The 15,352-nt window shown below is 38.2% G+C and overlaps 2 protein-coding genes across 7 annotated transcripts in view; both read right to left on the minus strand.

Moving 5' to 3' along the window:
* WDR19 (WD repeat domain 19) overlaps positions 1 to 6,486 on the minus strand; it is a 39,338-nt gene extending 32,852 nt beyond the window's left edge. Inside the window, exons 1-7 of the mRNA XM_069014253.1 lie at positions 6,403 to 6,486; positions 4,822 to 4,913; positions 4,672 to 4,737; positions 3,038 to 3,163; positions 1,239 to 1,354; positions 563 to 678; positions 155 to 235 (exon numbers count right to left, since the gene is read on the minus strand). Coding sequence (XP_068870354.1) covers positions 155 to 235; positions 563 to 678; positions 1,239 to 1,354; positions 3,038 to 3,163; positions 4,672 to 4,737; positions 4,822 to 4,913; positions 6,403 to 6,408 — 603 coding nt within the window. The 5' untranslated portion in view covers positions 6,409 to 6,486. The remainder of the gene's footprint in view (positions 1 to 154; positions 236 to 562; positions 679 to 1,238; positions 1,355 to 3,037; positions 3,164 to 4,671; positions 4,738 to 4,821; positions 4,914 to 6,402) is intronic.
* A 178-nt stretch (positions 6,487 to 6,664) lies between these two features.
* The window catches only part of KLHL5 (kelch like family member 5), a 49,401-nt gene continuing 40,713 nt past the window's right edge, over positions 6,665 to 15,352 (minus strand). For all 6 annotated transcript variants that reach the window (XM_069014266.1, XM_069014265.1, XM_069014264.1 and 3 more), the window contains 3 exons: positions 12,717 to 12,929; positions 10,230 to 10,401; positions 6,665 to 8,201 (listed from right to left, as the gene is read on the minus strand). In XM_069014266.1, coding sequence (XP_068870367.1) covers positions 8,145 to 8,201; positions 10,230 to 10,401; positions 12,717 to 12,929 — 442 coding nt within the window. In that variant the 3' untranslated portion in view covers positions 6,665 to 8,144. The remainder of the gene's footprint in view (positions 8,202 to 10,229; positions 10,402 to 12,716; positions 12,930 to 15,352) is intronic.

Raw genomic sequence — 15,352 nt, forward strand, 5'->3', positions numbered from 1 at the left:
AAATGCAAGCTCAGCAGAACACACAGCTCAAATTCAAGACTTTCTCCTACAGAAGTCAGCTCCATTTCCTCAGAACAAAAGGCAGCAGATCACATGGAGTCATCCTGTTAGATTACTCCCACTTGAACTAAAGTATTTTGTAGTGACTTCTTACTGTGCTTTCCCTAGTTGATACTCTTTCATCAGTCTTCATAACTGAGAACTGCATGTCACTGGGATCTGAGCTGACTGAGGTCTGCAAGAAAGAAGTTCAGATTGAGAAATCAACAGTTAATGTAGTACATACTGATGATAAATAATTGCATTATTCCTGCCCTGTACAATTTCACATAAGGACAAAGTTGTTACTGCATTTAGTACCAAAACCAAGAAAAGCATTAAAGAAAACATGACCTCAGTTTGGATCTTAATGACATGTTAGCATAAAATATATATTAAAAAAGCTCCATGTCCTTGAAAGCACTGGGGTTCAAAAGGCACAAGCTCCCATAGGTCCCAGCTTTCTTGGGAACCAGGAGTATTAATGTACACCCTAAAATCAAATGTGCATTATAAATACTACCTGTCTTATAGTATCGCCTTCCTGATTGCTTATAGTAATCATTTTGTCTTCACCACCTAAAGCAAGGAGGTTTTCAATACTCCAGCAGCCACAAGTAATCCTCTTAGTGTGTTTACCTGAAAAAGAAATAAACCGATACAAAACAAATCAAACACAACCCAAAAAAAATCTGTGATGGAAATATACTCAGTTTGGCTACTCAAACACAGATGCCAGAATGTGAAACAACCTGTCAGAGCAAGAGCCTTTTTTCAAAAAATCTTCTGCTCTCAGATGGAAGTCTTTTGACCTTATACAAAACAGCACAGGCCCTGTTCTTCCATTGCTTTGCATCACATTTCTGGGGATTGTGTTATATCCTTAGCGTTTATGCCCAGAGGTACTCTAAGCAGGTAAGAAAAGGTAACTTAGCAACATGAATAACAACACAAATCCTTTGCAAGAAAGATAATACAGGTCTCCCACTAGGCGGTAAGGCAGTATTGGGTATTTGTATATATATTTAACTTAGTATACTACAAAAATACTCTGCTGAGTACACCAAACCAGAAGCTGCAAGTTGAATATGAGCACATTTTTTTTCTGCATGTTCATACAGAGAACTGAAAAGGAAACTATGTATATTAGCAAAATTCCACTTGCACATGTGCCAGAGTAGTTTCAAACCAATCCATACCAAGAACAGAAATCTTGCGAGAAGTCTGACGGTTATATATGATTAAGTTTCCTTTTGCTGTTCCAACAGCAAGTAAAGTTCCAACTCGAGACCACAACAAGAAAGACATTGCATCCCTAAAACAAAGAAAAAATTTACTTTGTTTAATAGAGATTGCTTTCACATGCTCATATATCAAAACATTTTGCGTAAGACATTTTGCATTTGTCTTTAATTTCTATGAGTCACACAGACCAAGGAGAACTTTTAAATTAAGCAAATGTTCTCCACAAATATCAGAATTATTAAAGTATGCATAATAGTAAAAGTAATAAAAATTTGTATGAGGTAATAAAACATGACTTGTACAAATGGAAATGTGTCTGCAAACATCAAGAGTCTTTGATGGAATCACTGGTAATTTTCCAGCCACTTTTTGTATTGTTTTTTTCCTACCTCAATAACCCTATGCATTTAGCCAACTCAAAAGTGAGTAGGTCTAGTTCTAGTCAATGTAATAAAGAAGTTAAAAAGATCTATTTTAACCTGAAGTTTCAGATACAGCAAGGCCTATTTTGATGTATATTTAAGGCTATACAGGTACTACACATAATGTTAAAAAACAAAGAGCCTCTTAAGCGAAAAAAATTTAAACCAAAATTTTCTAATTAGCACAGTCCCTCCCATCTTTTTAAATTTCAGGGTAGGCATGCAAAAGAATTTGAAAGAAATTTGAGATATTGAGATGTGAAATGACCTCCAATACATATTTGGTTTGCATATGAGCTGCCTTCCTAATTTTAAAAAGGGGAGGATACCAGAAAAGCCTGATTATCATAGCATTTATGTCTTAGTGCTAACACTGTGACAAAAAAACGATTAGGGACTTCCACTGATATATACTGCTCAAGCAGTATATAAGTAAGCAATTTACCTCCAGTATTAGAAAGAAAGATCACAAAGGAACTGCAATTAACTGCAGACTCCATTCTGTTAGGTACCTTCTGTGTTCTTTTTTGCTTGCATACTGGTAGGTTACTCTTCACCCCATAGTATTTGTTTACACATGAAAATGGTACAATATGGTCTATTCATTCACACAATATAACGTCTATAACATACATCTTAACAAACACAGGATGGAGTTGTTTCCACTCTCTTTCCTACAGGAAGAATGTTTATGTTGAATGCGAGAGTTTAGCGGAACAGACTCAAAGAAGCCCAAAGTTTAATTGTTAAACCAAGCTTATTCGTTAACCCAACGCTTGATTGTTATGCAGACCCCAGAAGAGTTTAAAGTCTGTGCCCAAATTCAGAAAGGTAAGGCTTTGAACCTTAGATACCTCCTTCCATCCTAAACCAGTCTACTGTGTGAATAGCATTTTAGCCTCCTTATAAATCTAGGCAAAAAAAAATCCTAGCACCACTGATATCACTTCCCTTACTTTTAAGCTCCCTTTAGCTGGTGTGAAAGACTTAGGACAAGGAATAGCCAGTGCAGACACACAAAAAATTCATCCATCCTTGCTGCTACCACAAAGTCGAAACATTGAAGAGAAGCTCTCTAGAGACTGTGGCACTGCTGACACTCAAAAAAGAAACAAACGCCCTGTAAAACCCAAAATCCCCATCCACAACAAACACTTCAAACCCAGCAAATCATATTAAAAAGAATTTAGTAACAAACTGCAGCATGTTAGTTTAATTAGTATATATATTATGAGGACTCCAATAAAAATATGATCTTGCAATATAGCCTCCACATCAACAAGTCACAGCGGTCCCAGTCTTTAATACACATTAAAAAAAAAATGTCTTACCTCATGCCACTGTCTACTTGGCTTGTTTTGTTTGTGATTGCATCCCACAGAAATATGGTGCTAGATTTGTCTGTGATTATTGCTAAAGTATCTCCATCCTTATCCCAGTCCATAGCAATACAGTTACTGAAGAAAAGAAAAAAAGTCACTAAGAAGGTTAAAATGTGTTTGTAAGTGCACAGAAACAGCCAGAACTATGCTGACTATGAGTCCCTATCCTTCCTTTCCCCTCCCCTGCAAACCCATGACATATTGCAGATTTATCTGTAAACTAGTTTTATAGCAACCCCACTTCTCCTCAAATTTCATCAAAATGACAGGGGCTGAGAGGAAGGTCATAAAAGGCACTGCTACCTACGTTCTAGTACTTGAAATACTGTCACCTTGATTTTCAAGAGACAGTGGAAGTCCTCTGTTAGGTTCTGGTTTGTTAGAGGCTATTCAGACTCGGGATTATTCTTCTGGTAGTACACCTCTGATTCCACACAGCTTTCCTCACTTTGGACAGTTTTCTGAAGAGAATGTGCATTTCTCATACATTGTGCAAAACACTGCACAGAAAGAGCTGGGCCATGGATATTACCAAGTCAAAGAGAACTGACTCAGCCAGCCCATATTGTGACTGACACCTAACCCAAACATCAAGATGTGATGGTCAGTGAAATACAAGTGAGTCTGGTAAAGACAATGAGAATTGCATCTCCTGGTTTGGTGCAAGGTGGCGACTACCATGAACTGCAAAAACTGGATTTCTAGATGTCTTGGGGACCTAAGTGATGCTGGCTCATATTTACCAATAACACAGGGCTATGTAAGTGATGATCTGGAAATTAAAGTTATACTCTTGACTAGAGGTTTCAGTCTCAAAGACTTAGTGAAAGTTTTGCCTTGACTAAGGGCATTATCTTAATCAAAATTAATCAGATAGTTAAATTAAAAATTTCCATGCTGACTAAGAGCAGTTAAAGTGCTAAGAAGGGATGAGCAGTACACAAATGAACCTACATGAAGTAGTAATGGTACCCAATAAAAATGTATTTATTGAGCAAACTAGTATGAAGACCCAATGTCACACCATTTTTCCTTAGGGAGGTTTCCCCAGGTTTATATCCAGCCTGTTCCTATGGTCTGACTGCCTTTTAAGAAGTTCAATATATCTTCCAAAGTACATGACTTTTTAAATTTAATCTGAGAAAATCCAACTTGTACACTCCCATACCACTCTTTGATGTAAACCAAAGTGTGATCAGCTGGAAAAAAAATTACTCACTTCAGAAGTATTGTCTCAGCCTAAAGCAACAATGCAAATGTGTACATTTGTGCCACTGATGCAAACAGAAGCACTAAACCGAAAGAGTATCTTTCCTCAGCAAAGCCATAACAAACTGTTAGAAAATCAACAGTAACAAGAATGCAAGGATCTATTGTACACAACCTCATTATGATCCTTCTAAATATGATAGGTCTATTTTAACATTTTAATGACATAATTTGTCTTCTCTTCCAGGTATGTTCACCAGAGATAGTATATCTTCCTACAAATTTCTCACATTGTCTAAGTATCCTACCAGAAGAGAAGCATTTTAGAAGAAAAAAAACAACAACAAAAAATTTAAACCTATCTTAGTACCTACCCTGGTAAGCTGATTTCATTTCTCTTCTGACCATGACGATCAAAAATTTTCACAGCACGATCACCTCTAAAAAAGATTAATATACAGAATAATTCCCTTTCTTTATCAGTAATTTTGATGGACAAATGTAATAAATAGTTGCAGTCTTACCCTGTTACAGCAAGAAAATTTCCTAAAGTTTTCTGCCAAGTAAACTGCACAGGGGAACCAGACCAAGCTTTTTCATACAGACTGAATACTTGCTGGGGGAAAAAGAAAAAGTAGGAAATTATACATCTTAAAACTGTAAGCATATAAAAATACTACAACTTCTTAGCATGTTAGCAACTGAGCACAGTGGAAGTAAAAAACCCCCAAACAATCCAAACACAACTTCTGCATGATTCCAATGCACCAAAGTACCAAAATCCCACCTAAAAGTTCTTTCAATTTGAACGGAATAAATTGAAGTTTCTGGTGCTGAGTGTCTCCATAGAGAACTGTGACTCTATCAAAACTATTATTTTTGCCTCTTAGTTACAAGAATAAAAAAATTGCATGAGACTCTCCCCTTCTAGTTCAAAGACCACAACGTTAATAGTTGTCTAAATTTAATGGAAAAGTCTGGGACCAGAAAGCATCCTTAGTTTGTAAAACACAGAAGGCTCAACATTACTCCTTAAGAGATAGGTAACCTTTCTGTTACTCTGAATTGCTGGGTCTTAAAAGCTAAGATTTCAAGGCAACACACTGTAGAAAGAGATTCTGATTCCCAACTGATAAAATTTCTCAATGTCCTTTTCCTTTCACACTATCCACAGATATTTTTCTGTAGCTTGGGTGTAAGATAAAGCCCACAAGTTTGTTTCAAAGCTTGCTATCGTGACTTATATCCCCACATGCCATAAGATAAACACCAACACCTGGTGTCCATTGCTCAAGTCTGCCACAGGTTCATATTCCTTCTTTTGGGTCAATGTAAACTGAGGTATTCTTCACACTGAATCTACATTCTACTCACAAGAATGGCAAAAATACAACCACCACATGCCACACTCACAAATTACATCTGACAACTACGTTTGATTTTGAAAAAAAAATTTAATAAAATCTTAGTCCAGAGAAAGGCTACCAAGATGATTTGAGGGATGGAGCACCCCTCCATCTATGAGGAAAGGCTGAGAGAACTGGGATTGTTCAGCCTGTAGAAGCGAAGCTTTGGAGTGACCTAATTGTGGGCTTTCAGTACCTGAAGGGAAACTACGAGAAAGATGGAAAGGGACTATTTGTAAGGGCATGCAGTCACAGAACAAGGGGGAACGGCTTCAAACTGAGAGAGTAGGTTTAGATTACTTATTGAGAGGAAGGTATTTGCTGTGACGGTGGCGAGGCACTGGAACAGGTTTCCCACAGAAGTTGTGAACAGCCCATCGTTAGAAGCGTACAAGGCCAGGCTGGATGGAGCCCTGAGCAACCTGGGATAGTGGAAGATGTCCCTGCTCATCGCAGAGGCGTTGGAACTAGAGAACCTTTAAGCTGCCTTTCGCCCGAAGTCACTCCACGAGAAAGAAAAACAAACACGAGAGTGCAGGCAAGCACACCAGGCCCCCACCGCCGTTTGCTGGCGGCCCTTCCCGCCGCGCCTCCCTCCCGGGCACAGGCCGCAAGCGCCACCGCCCGCCCGCTCCCTCGGGCGGGACCCGCGACCCCTGCCCGCCCCCGCCCCGGCGCCCCGCGGCCGCCCAAACCCACCTTCATCTCGGCCACCGCGGGCTGCCAGCGCCAGCACCGCGCCTGCGCCGCCCGCCCACGGCGCCGCAGTTACCCCGGAGACGGAGCGGGCAGAGACCAGAGACCGGCCCCCGGCTCCGGCCCCAGCGGGAGGAGCTGTGCGTGAGGCCGCCGTTCCCAGAGCGGGGTACGGGCAGTACTCAGAGGGAAAGGAGTGTTTTTAGACCGCAGGCACGCAGACCGGCCTCTAAGCGAGGAATAAAGGCACACACCCGCCAGCAAAGCCTCTTGAGATCAGCTGTATTCCAACTGCAAAGCTTCATCACAAAGTGTCACCGATTTCTTTTAAAACAATAAATAGTTCACCGAGAGCGTTAAAACACACGTTTAAAATTACAAATGTACAAAGGACTTTGGGTATCGGGCACTTCAAACTTAAAAAAAAAAAACAAACCAAACCCAAAACATTCGATGAGTTCACATCTTCCCGTTTTTCACACGCGGTGCTGTTTGGGAAACATAAGGGACAAGGCACGTAAAAGCAAATATAAAAAGACTTCTCCCGAGAACATGTAGACCGTTCAAAGCAATTCGGTGTAACAGCAGAGGGCTCGAGAAAGGCAAATTATAAAGTATCTGAAAAAATTAGGTAATTGTTAAATAAGGTAACTAATTTGATACAGTCCTGCGAGGCACACGTCACTCTCCTGTAAGATGCTGAACATGCTTAAATGGTGGCAGTTGAGCGTCTTGCAGGATTGGGCCCTTTACATTTTTAAATAAACTTACAGGAAAGACAGACAATTTCTTCATCTTACAAAATTATACTTTTCATAGTAGTGCAAAGCCTCATGTAAAAATGTAATTAGTCTAGATGTAATGGAATGCTTCAAAAATTCCAAAGTGCAAATATTAAACTTAAATTGGTTAATTGTTAATCACACTTCAGAATTCTTCGAATAACTCATACAAATAGCAAAGTAAATACAAGAGCCAAAGCAGAGAAAAAGGTAGGATGTTCTGCATCTCGCATAACAACTTTGAAAATCTAAAAAGTACACTGGATGTCAAAAATATCTGTCAGAAATTATTAAATAGCAGGTTTCTGTTAGCATAAGACAATATTTAAAATAAGTCTTTGGTTAAATAAAAAGTTCTCTAAACTAGGAATGATGATAAAAAGTGCAAAAGATTCACCAAATACACAACTTCATTTCCAAGGGAGGCATTACACCTGCCATTTACAATAGTTTGCATTGGTTTGTCAGCCTGTCTTGTAGTCACTCAGATAGCTATAGCCAAACGTGTTTATTACAGGCAAATTAAATCTATGGGGTCCAATCCTATAACTTGTTTCACCCAGAGACAGACCCAATTATATCAAAGTATATCCATTTATAGCATCATTGCTCTGCATGTTTGGGGAAATCAAGGCCCTGGATCCATAACATTTGATTATTATATCAAGTTCATTCATTTTCTTAGTGCTTCCTAAACAGAAGTCCTCTGCTGACAACTGGCAGGTTGCAGCTGACTTTCTTACAAGTAGAATTCTTGTAACATATGCGTAACAAAGATAAGTTTTTAAAAAGTGCTTAATATTGGTCCATAAGAACAACATGTTCATGTCAGCTTCAGACCAAACAATTTGCTGTGGTAGATATCCTGCGCCTGGTGTTTATTGGTGTACTGGTAGTTTGCTTGAGGAAAAAGTAATCCTCTGAGTCCACACAGGAGAATGTCACCTTCCCAGAGAAAATAATTCAGAGTTTTACAGTCACAACACATGCTCCAGCTCTTCCTAAGCACAGTGGTGCAACCTGTAAGCAAAAAAACAAACCATCCGTGAGATAAACGCAGTCAGCTTTAAGTAATTTTTCCCCCTAATTATATGGCTGCAGCAGAGTGACAATATCACCCATGCTCTGTTAACATGACTTACAAATTGGTCCAAAATTGTATACAAACACACAGAAAATGAAAAGATATTTTATATGACAGAGTGAAGCACTTTGAAAACAATAGCAAGCCTAAGGACATCAAGCAATTCTTATTGATAATTTCAATTATTCAGTATTATGGGAAAAAGAAACCTTTGTTTTAGTACAAACTGGATACCTGAGCTAGACACTTAGACAACTGAGTAAAGGGAGGTAAAATAATGCATTTCTCAAAAACAGAAAATGCCTACAAATTATAAGGGCAACCTCTCCTCTTTACTTGATTATTTGATAAAACCCTGTTAAGAGTTCTTGAAATCAGAATATATTTCCCAGTCATTATTCTTCAATTGCAAACAGAAGTTACTTCTGGCAAGACCCTTTTCTGCTGCGATTCTGCTGGACTTGAACAGAGGACATAAGTTTCTAACACTCCACTTCTCCTTTTAACCTTCATAGTATTGCAGTGTATGTGAATAGCACACCAAGTGGTACAGAGACTATCCTGAAGATGAAAAAGGCTGTTTATGCCAAATCTCCTATTTCTTTTTTTTCCCAGGAAAAACAGACTTTTATAGACCTGTCTATGGCTCTGACAACCTTCACTTGAGGAAATTCCACTACCTTCTCTTGAGTTGTGTGAAGATGAAGAGGTGGCAGACTGCTGACATAACAAGAGAGAAGGAGGTGCACAAATATTTCCAAATCCCCCTGGGAAGGGTTTGACACTATTCTACATACTGGGATCACGACATTCAGTGAGATATAGAGGGCCAAGGCTAAGGATACAAAGGTACATACAGATGGTCACCGCCTAGACATGTGAGATTCATTTAGATGCTATAGTGAGAAGCACAGTTTCTGTCCTCTGGTACAGTTTGGTTTTCTTTAGCAGGACTAACAATACCATGGGTTATAATTACCAGTACCAGTGAAGGCCCCAAGCTCTGACAAGCCTCCTTGATGACTTGTTTTTTAAGAGTTTGCATCAGTACGCAGTGGGGGGAAATGGAGAGCTGAGTTTTTTGTGTAACAGAGATTTTGATTCACAGTAGTTTAGTCCTCTTTTTGAATTACGAATTTGGGGCTATTACCAGGATAGCATATTCAGGTGGTTCAAAATTCAGCTGCCTAAATAATGGTCTGATGCTATTACAGATGAGCTTGGACATTCATCCTGGTCTGCAACTGGACTCCAGGAGGGCCTTGGTCTCCCATAGATTCTGTGTTGTATCTGCCAACCTTCTGTGGATGTAGATGCCTTAGGTATCTCAAATGGCATTAGACATCAAAGGACAGTCAGCTCAGGATGCCCTTGTGCGTGCTCTTCCCACAGAGAGACACATTCCTGGAGCTGTATAAAAGTAACCAAGCTCTGAACTGAAAGTAATGGTTTCTGAGGATGAACTGAAGAATTATTTTTATTTTAAAGCTGCAAAAAGAAAAATGGGCAAAGGCTTTCTGAAAGCTGCATAGACTGTACATAGCATTCACCTCAGGAAGGGATTATTTATGAAAAAATGACCAAAACCTTGAAGAAATCAATGTTGAAAGGCACATTAGAGCTAAAACTAATCTACATTTATCATTTCAGAACAGGAAGCCATGTACACAGAATCCTTTATGAGAGTTTGGAGAACATGGCAATATATTTTATTTAAAGTAGCTGAAATTGCCAAAGAAAATAGCGATACTCTTGCCAAAAAAAGAAGGGCAGTTTATTAGAAATTAACAACTGTCTGTTCAAGATAAGTCATCTCAAGATGGTAGACAAAGGAAAAAAAGAGACTCACAACAGACAAGTAAGAAAGCACTTTTTAGAGAAGGAGTATTTGAATTCTCCTTGTAAAAAGAGGCATTTGAAATAACAATATTAATAGTAGTGTATGGTCTGATCAGAAACAATACCTGTGTCCATTCATTTGTCTGGGGATCATAAGACTCCACCGTATTAAGATATGTTTGACCATCATATCCTCCAACAGCGTACAACTTGTCACCTAGAAGACACACTCCCACTGCATCTCTGCTAATGCTCATAGAGGCCACAGCAGTCCACATATCTGTTTTAGGATCATACCTAAAAGATAATTTGTGTTATGCTCTTAAACTGTTACCAAAATTCAACAACAACAACAAAAAAAGTGTACTGGAATTGATGCTGTCAAGGTAGTAGAAAACAGGAAAATACAGATTTGGGTGTTAATTTCAAAGGACTTTTCCCCCCTCAATTCCCTTCCCTTTGAAACTGTTTCTTTAGTCATCTGGTAACACAGTCACTGCTAGCCAGATACCTACTTCGTGCTGCTCTCCAAATGGTAATACAGACATATACAGCTGCTCTTACTACATTTTAAGTGTAACCAAACACACCATGCCGCAAACAGTTCTGCTGCTACACCCCAGTAGAGCAAGTGCTTGTTTTAAGTGGTAACTACTGTATATGAAAGCACAGGCTGGTAAAATTGGGTTTGGTACTAAGATTACCATTATTAAGATTACCAATTTCAAAAATATGACCCCCAAAACAGTTTGAGAAAATTCTATGCAAATGAATTGGGAAACTCTTAAGACAATTTACAATACTTTTGAAATCAGAAGTATCAGCACAGTAAACAGCAGATGGCTTAATGAAAAACATTGCGTGGTTCTAGAACGTTATCAACATTCTTTACAAGTCAAATTGAGAACTACATAGGAGATTCCATGCTACACTTATGTTAAGGAATATATTTTAATCTGACTGAGAGAGACAATCTTTTTTAAGACTGCAGATGCTTACAGCAGAACTGATGTAATTACAGAGCTCTGAAGGCTCTAAAGAACTATAAAAAGAAAATAATTATTTGGCTAAGAGGCCATCCTAATTTCACACTTGCTAAAAACAAGTTTGAAAGACGCTAGTCTTAATTTTTTTGCATGAAGAGCATAGATACAAAGAGCTCTAACAATTTTATTTGCTGTTCTCTAGTCAAAGTATTACACAAATGCATGCAAGCATAACTGTAACATGAAAACACTACCTGAAGCACATATGCAAATAGAAGAGGGTGATTAGTAAGCTACATGTAGAAATTACTTTCCCAATTATCTTATAATCTATAAGCAATTGTATTTATCTGGGAATAGCAACTTTTATTGCAAAATATAATTCAGAAGCTTAGTGTGGTAATAAAAACCAGATCTTTTAAATTAATATTCCTTAATTCTTTAATTTTTTTCAAGGAACTAGTTTCATGAATTTGATGGTCTTCAATTTCAACTCACTTAAAGAGCAAGGACAAAATGCATTATAAGATGATTCCTATTTATTAAAATCATGAGTTCTGTAGCTTTGTTTCAGAGAACACTGATGTAGAAAAATACACTGACATATTGCTTCTCTTAACATCCACGCTTCTCTTGGGCTTCTGATTATCTGTATTGCCCTAAAAATTCGGTATTTGCTAAGAAGTAGCTTCCTATCTGCAAACCTTTCTGGGGTCTTTTTAGTGCAACTTCCACATGTTAAGGGCTATGGGCCACACTGTATTTCCAGGTCTACTAGGACTCTGAAAGTTTGAAAACTACAGCTCTTTTGTGGTGGATTTTTTTGTGGTGTGCTTTGGTTTGGTTTGTGGTTTTTTGTTTGTTTGGGGTTTTTGGGGGGTGAAGGGTGAAACATATCTCCTGGCATTAATAAATTTAGTAAAAGAAGAATATGGGCGATGAAGACTTACTGTAAGTGTTGGGAGATACCAGGGAAGAAGGAAAGTTTTACAACTGGTGGTGGCGGAGCAGGGAGAGAATGAAAGCATAGTTCAGAAATACCTAAAATGCCAGTGAAGATTTAATACAGTGAATTATGAAGTATTTATTATCTTTTAAAATTATTTTATGGATCACATGTACTTCTGCAATTTGTGATACAGTCATTCATTAATCACTTTACATAAAGACGTACCAATTAAGGAATGACTGAATTACATGCCAGTTTCCCACTGTCATTAGGGGATACAAGAAAGAATTTAGATATATAAAGATCCACAAAAGCTTATTGTTAACTTCTTTGGAAGTTATTATATGAATAGATTCAGACTTCTCCATGAAATTTGCTTCATTTTTAAAAGCATTAAATTCCAAGTTGTTTCAGTTATCAGTCATAATTCATTCAATGAGATTGTTAAAATAATCTAGATGAATTGTATTAAGGAGAATTTGCTTTAAATAATCTGGTAACATTTTGAATCATAGTATGACTACACAGCATATTTTTATATGTAAGTTTCCTCTGTTCATGCTAAAAATAACACACCTATTTTATTGGGTTTCTACTTACAGCTCTTTCCATAAATCACTCTATAGAGTAGCACTATTAGAATCCCATGGCAGGATATGCCTTCATCAGTGTATTACCTTTCTACGCAGTCTGACAGCCTGGATGTTAAGTTGGATGCTGGAGCATCATGGCCACCTATTGCATACAAGAACCCGTTCCAGGTGGTTACACCTACACCACCTCTTCTTTTTGACATCTGAGCACAGAGAGTCCATTTGTTTGTATGAGGATCAAAACATTCTACTGACTTAAGACAAGAACTTCCATCTCGACCACCAACTGCATAAAGCCTACAAAGTAAAACAAAAAAGACAATAAATGTTGTCTGAATAAGATGGTTTCTACTGAAACATGAAGGATTCCAAGTTTGTTAAAAAGGGAGGTTTAGAAGGAGACTTTCAACTTTCAGTAGACTGCTCTATTGTGAAAACTTAGGCAAGACTTTGCTCCAGTCTTTTCCTATTGTAACAATCAATGCATAATAACAATATTTACAGAAAATTGAATATCTTACACAGCATTTATGTTCCAACCTCTGCCTATAACTAGCAATTTCAAAATTACACACATGACTTGCTGGGTCAGAAGGACAAATTCAGTAGTGGATCTGTGCATGCACCATCTCTACCATGCCTCATCTTAGGCATTCAAGTGCTTTTCTGGACCTGGGTTTTATAGTTCATGACTGACAGCACTACTTTAAATCCCTCACACCCACTAGGTGGCCCAATTTGCTTAGTCCTAACAAAAAGGTTTCTAGCATTTGGTGCAAACAAAGGATTTCAACTATTTGGAAGGGCTGAAATGAATAAAAAAAATTGGGTTTAGGAAGACTCAATCACTGATGAACCTTTAAAACTAATCAAATAATCAGACTTGATAAAGAGTTTATGAAGAGAGTTTTTGAGCAATCTAAGAATAGCAGCAGACATGCCCAGTGCTATTATTTGGAAAAGTAGGAACACAGAAGCCATTCTAAAAAGGAAACAATGCATCAGAAGTAAAATCCAGTATGAGATCACCTCAAATAACATTAACAAAATCCTTTCAGAGCCTAAGTATGGCTCAATAGTCATATAAACATTAGTATATAATGATAGTGTGAACAATTTACAACAGTTACCATGAAGCACTATTCAAGATGTCCTCAGTTTGGGTAATACTAGTGTTTGGTTTTTTAAATATACTTACCAAGGAACTTAAATACAAATATCTTGTAAATATGGTTGATCTAGTCCTTCTCAGTAACAATTTTAATATGCTTTAAAAAATATTCCACGGAAGTTTCTATGTTTAGCAATACAATTTGTTTAAGGTAAGGAATGTACTGAAGGTTACTGTAAAACTCTATTGCAGTTCCATAAACTAAAATCATGACTAAAATCAATCCTTTATGCAACATAACATTTGTGAATCTCCCAACTTTACCTTCTGTCAAAACATGAGAGAGTTTTGACCGCTTATGCAGTGATTTCACACTCTGGACATGGAGAGAGACATATTAATTTCTATATATGAAGGTTTTGATCCAACCATCTGAAACTTACCAAGTTATAGACATACATTACAGGAAAGTGCAGAAATTACTGCTCCTGCATCTGAAATGCTGCATGCATTTTAAAATTGTCAGCTGTAGTGATCTTTTGTTGTGCCTCCATTAAGAGTCTAGGCAATGTTCCATAATAGCAGGGAAATGTGAGGCTCTAATTCTGGTGCTTTTCATCACACCAGGGACCCTCTGCTGGATATATAGCAAGCTTTAGACCTAACTTAGGTATCTGAGACTGCAGTTCCAAGGCAGCCAAGGCACTCTGCTTGCTGGTTGTTCAAGTTCATCCCTCCTTCCTGGAGGCAGTGAGCATTTCCACTCATTCTTGGACTTGTCCCAGATATCACAGAACCCTTTGTAGGTGCCTTTCAGCAGTACTAATTTACCAGTGACTGGGATTCCAAAACAAAAAAAGTATGAAAAACTTTTTTTACCTGAGAGCATTCAAATAGCTCAAGGGATATGCATAAGCAGGAAGTGCAAATTTGTGGATAATAGAGTGTAAATATTCTGCCACAACCACAGTACTACTCAGTAAATCAGTAGCTTTGTCTGCTGTGATATTCCTGTAGTCATGCTGGCAAAGCATAACTTACTCCCCCCTCCACCCCCCCCCCCCCCCCCCCTCCAATGCTGGGGCACTTCTTTAATAAGAATTGCATCTCCAACTGTGTAGGTGCATACCCAGGTGAAACTAAGCTTAATTAAGGGTTAATTTAGTTTGAATTGCTAACTTAGCTTAGTTAATCATTGGTTTGCCTTAGTATATTTAGTGCTGATGCAGTAAGTGCATTCACCAACAGCAGCTCTGAATCTGCATTTCTGTAGCTTCAATAAACCACACTGTTTGTGGATCTGTGATTGTGAAAGTATTGAATGCAACCAGACTTACAGCGCTGAACTGGTTATAAACAGGAATTAGGCCCAGCTGCACCCAGCCCCTCTGATCTCTGGGAACCAGCTGGACTACAAGAGGATTATTTTCTGCCAAATTTCATACTCTAATGCAGCAGGTTCTTGGTATAAGAAGGATCTTGCCATACTGGAGCAAGTCCAGCTGATGGTCAGTAGGATGATGAGGGCGCTAGAACACTTGGCATACAGCTGTAGTGATGCGGAGAAGCTTGCTTGACCCAGCACAGTATCTTTTCTGTGAATGAAGAA

Source organism: Aphelocoma coerulescens, chromosome 4, assembly GCF_041296385.1.
Source record: "Aphelocoma coerulescens isolate FSJ_1873_10779 chromosome 4, UR_Acoe_1.0, whole genome shotgun sequence".
NCBI classification, from domain to species: domain Eukaryota; kingdom Metazoa; phylum Chordata; class Aves; order Passeriformes; family Corvidae; genus Aphelocoma; species Aphelocoma coerulescens.